At 44.4% G+C, this 9967-nt stretch overlaps 1 protein-coding gene across 1 annotated transcript; it reads right to left on the reverse strand.

Moving 5' to 3' along the window:
- Positions 1-2786: 2786 nt before the first annotated feature.
- LOC112264616 (cbp/p300-interacting transactivator 3) lies at positions 2787-7053 on the reverse strand. Its single transcript, XM_024441346.2, has 2 exons — positions 6859-7053; positions 2787-4521 (listed from the first exon to the last, which is right to left on the reverse strand). The coding sequence occupies exon 2, from the start codon at positions 4504-4506 to the stop codon at positions 3736-3738; it is 771 nt and encodes a 256-aa protein (XP_024297114.1). The 5' UTR covers positions 4507-4521; positions 6859-7053; the 3' UTR covers positions 2787-3735.
- Between the last annotated feature and the right edge of the window lie 2914 nt (positions 7054-9967).

Genomic DNA, 9967 nt, shown 5'->3' on the forward strand with positions numbered 1-9967 from the left:
TGCATGAGGTATTCAAATGATGCATGAGGTATTCAAAGGATGCATGAGGTATTCAAAGGATGCATGAGGTATTCAAAGGATGCATGAGGTATTCAAAGGATGCATGAGGTATTCAAAGGATGCATGGGGTATTCAAAGAATGCATGAGGTATTCAAAGGATGCATGGGGTATTCAAAGGATGCATGAGGTATTCAAAGGATGCATGGGGTATTCAAAGAATGCATGAGGTATTCAAAGGATGCATGAGGTATTCAAAGGATATCATAGAGCGATGCAGATACAGAAACATGTTAGAAAACACTCCATACACTGGCCAGTTCTTTAAATAAATATTTTATTGTTGTTGAAAATAAATACATTTTCTTAAAATAGAATCAATAACATTAAAAAAAAAACTTTGGGGGTTGGGAGGTGGGGGGTTAACCCCAAATGAAGTGGTGCAATTTGGAACAAGGATTTTACAATACAATCTCACAAATGTATCCACCATTTTAAGACTTCACTTCCCACAATGCATTCCATTCTGCTGTACATTCTCAGCGGATGTGTGGAAAAGTGGTGACATTACATCTCTTTTCACAATGTTCACATGCAATCTACTAGGTCTTAAAGCTTCAGGCCTGTCCTGTACCCAAACCCTTGATATAATGAAACTGTTTGTTAGCCTGGGTAATCCAGACTGAATGCTGCACTTAATGGTTAGCCCAGCATTAAGTCTAGTTTTACCATGCAACCTATTTATATCAACACTCCCAATTGTCAAAATGGATGATAAACCCTCATCTCTTGTCATTCAACACATCAACATCAGCCATCAGCCATTCAACAATTACATCTGACAATGTTTTTTGAAAAGTACCTTAATTATGTCAACTTTACCTACATTCTACAGTACAAAGACACCATACATTAGAAGTCTGAAATATTATTGATATAGCTGTAATCAAATGACTTTGAGAGGCTACACCCTCTCTAAGGCTTAAAAGACAAAGACAAATATTATTTTCAGATTGTAATAGATAATTTTTTCATAAGGGGTTGTGAAACTGCCCTAAATAGCCTGGTCCAGATCTAAGTCCAAGTTTTACATAAATAGACAGGTAACAGATAACCCGACCACAAGAAATGACCCGATATGGTTGGGGTTTCGGCCTTTGCAATGATGAGTGTACTTTCTGTTGTCCATTGTATGTTTGTGCTCAGAGCTCTGCAAAATGGCAGGTCTCCAGGGGCGAGACAGGGTTAAGAGTAGCCTGGAATCCAAACTGAATATTTGCACTTTGTGCAAATAGTGAAGTGAAGTACAGTGAAGTGAAGCTATAGTGAAATAGAGCGATATTCCCTTTAGATTCCAGGCTAGAAAAAGAGCTGAGACACCAGTGAGTGTAGCTCTGGTATTGGAACAGATTACCACAATGCATTACAGAGGGAAGCTTTCCCCTTCCCCCAATCCTCTCTTCAACCTCACTGCTCCTCCAACCTCTCTGTTCTGACATCTCCACAAATAGCTCAACAACAGAACAGGACAGGAAGTTCTCATACTAGTCACTGGAGCAAAGCAGTAACCTTGCCAAAAACTCATTATGCACAGTGGGCATTGGGGGAAAACACTGCACCACCACAGAAATAGAACGTTTTCTAATTACCAAGGGTACTTCCAAAATGGCACCCTGTTCCCTATATAGTGCACACTACCTTTGAGTGCCAAGTTTTCTAATTACCAAGTTATTGGGGCTGTGATGCTGGATGACCTCAATTAAGACAAGCGTGTGTGAACGAGTGATTTAAATCTAATCAGGAAAGAACCAGTTGAGTAAGCTAATCTATGGAAACAGCAACCAACCTGTGTGTGAGGGAGTGCATGTGTGCGGGCGTGTATGTGTGCATGTCTGTGTGTGTGTTGCTCTGCACTATTGGGTTTGGACCTTTGGTAATGAAATCAATTCCACAGGTAAAGAGAGGCAGCTTTAAACAATGATTAAACCAACCAAGTACTGCTGGAGTAGTGCCTAGCACTATGCTGTGTCCACAGAATGGACTAATGAACGTTGTCCACAGTTCAAGGCAGTTGAAGCAGCCTCCACTGTCCTAGCCTACATACCCAGTCAGCACATTGGCCAAGGTTAGGTTAGAGGACCAAACCCAGTCACTACCCTCAAGAATTACCTGGCAGGCTTACACACTCAAGATGTTCACAGAAGGGCAAATCCTAACTCCTACTAAAGTCAAATGTTCACTTGGTCACCCATTGATATCCATGCATGACTAAGTACAAATTTGGTGGAAGTTAGGATTCACCCCAGATAGAGCACTAGGTTAATGTACTTCTCACAATCCAACATGTTGTGTTTACGTCTTTTAACTGCCAGTGCTGTTCAAAGTCTAAAGTGAGTTCTATGACTCAGAATGACCTGGGACTGAGAGAGGTTCTGGTTTTCCCCCTGCCTTACCTTCTGTGCCACACTCACAGATACCGGATGTAGAGTAAATAGCCCGCTGTTATGTTATGTGTGTTGCTCCTTAAATACTAAGTGTATTCCCTTGCCGCAAGGTCCACCAGTAGAAGTAAAGTGTAAAGTAGTCATTGAGACTCTACTGAACGAGAGCATCTAACTGTTTGAAGGTAGACGCTGGCCCTCAGTGTTCAGAGGAATATTTTAAGACATGCAGGGTGTGTTCTCTGTTCTCTTGCTATAGAGATGCTACTCTGTATGTGCAGCACTACTTCGCCAGTGATTTGATCAGATTTAATTCAACAGTAGGAAATAGAGAAACTGCGGACATGTAAGATTCAAGGAAACATAAGTTTTAATGATAATTATAATGTTGTTCTGATTATGTGATCAGATTATGTCAGGGAGAGGAACCAGATTGCCAGGGTAACACAGTTAATTCCTAACCAATCAGAGACTAATAAACCCCCACCACCCAAGAAAATCTAACCCCATTGGCCCATTCTCTCTCTCAGGCTCTTACTAAAGGAAATGGTAAGGTAATGAGGAAGGAATCGCCCAAGCCTGTTTTGAAGAACCAGCCTTCAACATACACACAATAAAGTTAGGCATATTTTTGAACAACTCTTTTCCCCCCAACAGCCTAATTCATAATCAGACGACCAACTCAATTTGTCAAATGTCCGCTAGCTACTTGGTTGGGTAAATTCATAAATAAATACATTTCTAAAAGCCATAGATCAAATCTAGTAGTCTCAGGTGAAGCTAGTCTTTGTATTGTCTCAGCTTGTCTGTCTCGTCTTCCTGTCCTGCTGAATGAGTCTACATTCATCCCTCAGGCCTCAGCACACATATTGACACTAGGGCATGGGTGGCAGCCCAGAGGCAGGACGGAAGGCAGTACAGAATCGACAGAGGCCACTGCGCCAGAGAGAGCGCCACCCTGTGGCCGGGCTGACTGAGCTCAGCTCTCACCGACACTGATGCTGGCCAGCCTGATGCAGAGGAAGCTTTCGTTTCCTCTCCTCTCTTTCTGTCCTTACAATTCATCTTAAACCAACAGGTAGGCCTACTATTCACAGGTAGGTCAGTGTGTTCTGTAGATCTACTATACATGGTCACAGATAGATAGCCTAAACTCACACAGAGAGAACTGAAACAATAGTCTGCGTGTCTCCTCTTGTGTGTGCTACTGTGGCTAGTCTAGTCTGTGGTTCAGTCTTTCTCTGGGCGCCGGCCTGTTTTTACAGCGTCTTTCTTCGTCTGACTGTTGTGTATCTCTCAGCAGCTCACGGTGCTCGGCTGCTGTTTCATATTAACAAAGTCAGGGATGAAGTCAAACTCGTTCTGACACAGGAACAGTTCTGGGAGCTCCTGAACCCGGTCCAGACCCAGCTCCAACACCAGCGCTGTCAGAACCTCCTCATCTATCAGGTCTATGTCCATATTCTGTCCCAGCACCATACCTGGCCCACCCTGACCCATGTGCTGCATGCTGGCCAGCTGGCCAGGCCCTACTCTGTACTGGGCCCCGTTGGCCAGGTGATGGCCCTGGACCGGCCCCAGTGGATGTCCGTGGTACTGGGTGTTGAGTTTCTGGAGGTGCATGGAGGCCATCAGCTGCTGGGAGGTGAGCCCACTGGGGTGGTACTGTTGCTGGGGGTGCTGGGGTTGAGACTGGGGGTGCTGCTGCTGCATGTGGTGGTGCTGCTGTTGTTGTTGATGTGGCTGTTGTTGTTGATGCTGTTGGTTATACATCATCTGGTTCATCTGGTGATGGTGTCCTCCCATCTGTGCTCCGTTGACCTGGCCATTCACCTGACCGCTCATCCCAGGCGGCCCCACCATCCCCAGACCGGGCCGCTGCCTCATGGCGGCCTCCATGGAGGTCTGCGGCACCCGGCCGTAGTGCATGACCTGGCCGTTGGGAAGGGTGCGGAGGCCGGGTTGCGGCACGGCGTGCTGTGGAGGGCCACCCATTCCCCCCATCCTGTAGCCATGGAGGGCCGTCGCAGGGCCGTGGGACATGGGCATCATCATGTGGTCTGCCATGGTTTCTCTATCACCCTGCAGGAGGAAGGACAATGTTTATGTTAGTTATGATGATGACTCTGTATAAGAATATTTACAAGGAAACCTTTACTGTCACCCTGCGGAGGAGGAGGAGCAATGTTGTTGTTAGCGGTGCTTCAGTCCATAGCCTTTTAGTTGAGAAAGAATCAGGCGTGCTAGTATTCGAATAGATGAATAAGAGGATTGATTGGCGTTTTTAAAAGAGAGGTTTGGGAAGCACTGATAAACATACAGCGGTTAAGAGCACTGGGGCAGTAACTGAAAGGTTGATGGTTCGAATCCCTGAGCCAACAAGGTGGAAAAAGCTTCCGTTCTTCCCATGAACAAGGCAGTTAACCCCCAACAACAACTGCTCCCGGGGCACCGATGACCTCAACTAAGGCAACCCTGGATCTTTCTGATTCAGAGGGGTTGGGTTAAATGTGGAAGACACATTTCGGTTTAATGCATTCAGTTGTACAACTGACTAGGTGTCTGCCTAGTTCATCAGATCAATCTGAGAGACACAGCTCCCGGAGAACATAAAATTCCCAGAACTACCCCATGCCATGACTTTTAACAGTGAGTGATTCCATAGAGATAGACAGTGTACTATGAGTGATTCAAACAGTGTTGAGTCAGTAATCTATTCAGATGACGTTTGGGGGCCATTTACACTTTCGATTGTTTAACCATCATTTCGACCACAGCAACATTACGCATAGCCTACTGCCTGTATCCGCTGCCAGTATGTAGCCTATTACACGATCGGAAATACCAGTCATACCTTTGTCGTTGAACGGACGCAGAAGAGCGCATGTCGAATTTTAATCGGTAGATACATAGTAATAAATAAGGTACTACATGCACAATGATAACGAGAGCATCCGCGCGAAAGGAAACCAACGTTTACAAACATTTCGTTAGGCACAAGCAGTGATAAATGGACAAGATGGTCATTACGATCTGTGCTTATAGGAAAAATACAATGGAAATAAAAATTAAAGACAACACCCTACGATTTATTAATTCAAAACGGAATCTGTATTTGTGCCATCTCTGTAACACCAGAGTTAAAATGGCACAACAACGCATCATTTCCCCACCCACAATTACGCAAGGTAAAACAATTAATGACATTCTTAATAACGTACATGTCTCTATCACCGCATAAACACAATATGATGGTTGATCCATTGGATACCATAGGAGTGTGGCTCTGTCTTTTCACTGTCTGCTTGAAAACAAAGCATGTCGTGTTTCTTTCTTCTCTTTCCCCCAGAAATGAACTCCAGTGCCCCTGGCGCTCAGGTTTCCGTTCAAACCTCTTTGTGCTTTATCTATACAAATTTAAAAAACTACGATCCCCGATGCAACATTGTTTCTAAACCCACAATCATTTAGAGAGAATGGTCAACAGGGTATGTATGGTCAACAGGGTATGTTTCTAAACCCACAATCATTTAGAGAGAATGGTCAACAGGGTATGTATGGTCAACAGGGTATGTTTCTAAACCCACAATCATTTAGAGAGGATGGTCAACAGGGTATGTATGGTCAACAGGGTATGTTTCTAAACCCACAATCATTTAGAGAGAATGGTCAACAGGGTATGTTTCTAAACCCACAATCATTTAGAGAGGATGGTCAACAGGGTATGTATGGTCAACAGGGTATGTTTCTAAACCCACAATCATTTAGAGAGAATGGTCAACAGGGTATGTTTCTAAACCCACAATCATTTAGAGAGAATGGTCAACAGGGTATGTATGGTCAACAGGGTATGTTTCTAAACCCACAATCATTTAGAGAGAATGGTCAACAGGGTATGTTTCTAAACCCACAATCATTTAGAGAGAATGGTCAACAGCGGAACAAAATCCATACAATTGTGTTTGGGCTATGCAAGCGTGAACGTTTAGGCATTTTAACATTCATTCCGTCTAAGTCACATTTTGCAAAAGGCTAAAAGGGGAGCAACAAAGAATGATCAAGATATTTTTTTGTAGGTGAATTATTACACACTATATCTACATTTTTACGCTTCAGTTTACCCGTGTATTCTAGGTATTTACATAGGGGCCAGATTTCATTGAACAGTAAATACTTTTGATACCACATTACAACAAAAATAATAATCCGGTTTAAATAAACTCGGTCTGGCAATATATACAGTTCAATCCTTTAGTAATTTATCATGCAGTATCACTATATGCACTATAGCCGGCATATGAACAATCGGTAATGTAAGAAACCGTAAATAAAACGAACAATGGTTCTCCTACCTTCCCCTTAGTAATAGGACAGTCTCTCTCTCTGCAACGAATGCCCCCCTCACAAGACAACACTTACCAGCTAAATGGCCCTGCTCTGAAGTTCTCTCGTTCTCTTTCTGCTATTGGATCTCCGTCTTTACTTCCAAAGGCGATGCGCCAAATACATGTATTTCATCGAATTAAAATGATCGGTGCTCTCTAGTGCACTGTGGGGCGAGCGAGAATCCGTCACCAGAGTTACTTTTCTGGGTCAGCTCCGGGATTATATACATGTATAAACCAACCAGCGGAGAAGGAAAGAGGGAGAGGTGGAGCTACTGTCGTCTCTGTATCCTTTGTTCCGATTGGCTCGGTTTGTGACCCTAGTACAGACTTAGCGCACGTTGGACAATTCATTAACTGCTCCTGACATGTTCTTAAATGTTGGCGTTAGGTAGCCTACGACTCCTTTGTATAACACGCATTTGATGTGGCCCCATAGATTTTGTAGCCTCCTAGGGGACAATTATTGTGGCTAGTAAAGGATATGGTGTCCACAGAGAGCAGAGAGTAGGTTGTACAACCACCCCAATAGGCTACTACATTGTTATGACACTGGTATGTATGTCAACAATAATCATTATCATATGCATAATACTTTCATCAACAAATAGCCTATATACTAGACATGTATTTCATTTCTCTATGTTACAAATTAGAGTCCGGCTTCATTGAGGCCTACAGTATGTTTTCGAAATACAATATGAATGACAAATGACTGATTAATTTCACTATTCATTTCAGATTACAGTCACAGAATCAATCAGAGCTGGCTATTAGAGACAGACAACGGTAGGCCCTGGTGCGTGCTATGCAAATGTGTTGTTGCAGAGAGACAGGGCCTGGTGATACATATGCATGTGAACAGCAACCCCCCCAGAGAGAGAGAGCCTGCTGGCATGAAACTGGTGCTAATGACATGACACCTCATTCAGCTCAGCACACCATGGTTGAACAGAAACCAAAACCATAGAAGAAGATGGTTGAACAGAAACCATAGAAGTAGAGAGTGACTGTCTAATTTACAGGCACAATGGCTGGGTGCTCATTCTCTCCTCTCGGTCTCCTTCACCCCTCTCTCTCTCTCTCTCTCTCTCTCTCTCTCTCTCTCTCTCTCTCTCTCTCTCTCCCTCTGTTCACAGAGCGATTGATGCTCGTACTCCCCTCATCATAACTTACTTCTCTTATATCACAGTGGAGAGTCCAAAGAGTCAAGACCTCTCTGCAGAGACATGGCATCCACTGATGTTGAAACACACACAAGCACACGCACGCACACACACAGACACACACACACACACACACACACCCTTTTGTACTGAAGAATGTGTCCTATTCTTGGGCCCCAGAGTCGGCCAGACTCCCAGCCTCTCTGTCTATTCAGCAGCTAGGCCATTGTGCTCTGTTCTGTTCCAGGGTTGAGGAGACGACACTGAGGTGGATGGTCTACTCTGATCTGTCTGTTTGGGTGCAACATAACTAGCTCAGTAGATTTAAAGGGAGTGCCCTCTTCTAAACTGACATTGTCATTATTTACAATGCAAATGAATGCCCCACCCCATCCCCCGACTCAGTCAGACACCCTGCTGTCTTTGGCCGGATCTGCAAGGTCTTGCACTGACATAGGGCCTGTTACACTATCAACCTACTAATATAGCTGCACTTGATATGCTGAATCAAATCCAAATGTATGTGTTACGTAGCATGTGAAAAATAACATTTGATTTGATTTGCTAAGCTATGTCCAAATACGGCGTTGGAGGCAGGTTTTTTGAATGAAACCTTTTTTTTTTTTGATCGTGCATTGACCCCAGTGTTGTAATGGCTTAAGTTCAATGTGAGTTTTATAATAGGACCTACAAATTGGGGGCCTTTAGCCTGAGTTTAGTGTCTTTTCACAGGTGTTGAGGGGAGAAACATTTGTCCTCCAGTTCCCTGTTGATTGGCTGAATGGTGTCAAGTCAAGTGTGGATCAGCATGTACTGATCGAACCTGCCTGGGCTGCATGGCGTAATAACCTGGTAAATTTAGACTCTTATTCATTTGGCCTTGTCTTGTCTTCTGAGGATTCTAGTGGATCCAATCAGAGCAAAGAGACTCAAATATCAAGAAGCTCAAAATCTTACATTCAGACAATTCACATTATTTTAGGTTTATAATATAGACTTGTGAAAATTGTGAAAGTCTCTCTCATGTCTATTTCGAATACATCAGATTGTAACATATTTTCTATATACTTTTAAAATTAAGGATTCTCGCAATGCCTATAGGTGAATTGCATCTAAGAAGTGACCATTTAAGAAATGACCCATAAATGTGTTTCTTATCTGAGATGGAGTTAATGATAGATTATCTACATGCAAAAACAAGGATGTATAGAATATGTTTATATTACTCTGCTAGAACAAAAAGAGGAATTACTTTTAAGTACAGATAAGGCACTGTACTCATTATCTCAACCCCCACCCTCTCCCCTCCCTATCTCCCTTGCCTTCCCACCCTCTTCCCTCCCTATCTCCCTCGCCTTCCCACCCTCTTCCCTCCCTATCTCCCTCGCCTTCCCACCCTCTTCCCTCCCTATCTCTCTTGCCTTCCTCTCTCTTCTTCCTCTTGTCTCTATCCCTCCCCCTATCTCCCTCGCCTTCCCACCCTCTTCCCTCCCTATCTCTCTTGCCTTCCTCTCTCTTCTTCCTCTTGTCTCTATCCCTCCCCCTATCTCCCTCGCCTTCCCACCCTCTCCCCTCCCTATCTCCCTCGCCTTCCCACCCTCTTCCCTCCCTATCTCTCTTGCCTTCCCTCTCTCTTCTTCCTCTTGTCTCTATCCCTCCCCCTATCTCCCTCGCCTTCCCACCCTCTTCCCTCCCTATCTCTCTTGCCTTCCTCTCTCTTCTTCCTCTTGTCTCTATCCCTCCCCCTATCTCCCTCGCCTTCCCACCCTCTTCCCTCCCTATCTCTCTTGCCTTCCCTCTCTCTCTCTCCCTTTCTCTCTCTCTCCCTCCCCCTATCTCCCTCGCCTTCCCACCCTCTTCCCTCCCTAGCCTTCCCACCCTCTTCCCTCCCTATCTCCCTCGCCTTCCCACCCTCTTCCCTCCCTATCTCCCTCGCCTTCCCACCCTCTCCCCTCCCTATCTCCCTCGCCTTCCCAC

This window comes from Oncorhynchus tshawytscha, linkage group LG13 (genome assembly GCF_018296145.1).
Source record: "Oncorhynchus tshawytscha isolate Ot180627B linkage group LG13, Otsh_v2.0, whole genome shotgun sequence".
NCBI classification, from domain to species: Eukaryota; Metazoa; Chordata; class Actinopteri; order Salmoniformes; family Salmonidae; genus Oncorhynchus; species Oncorhynchus tshawytscha.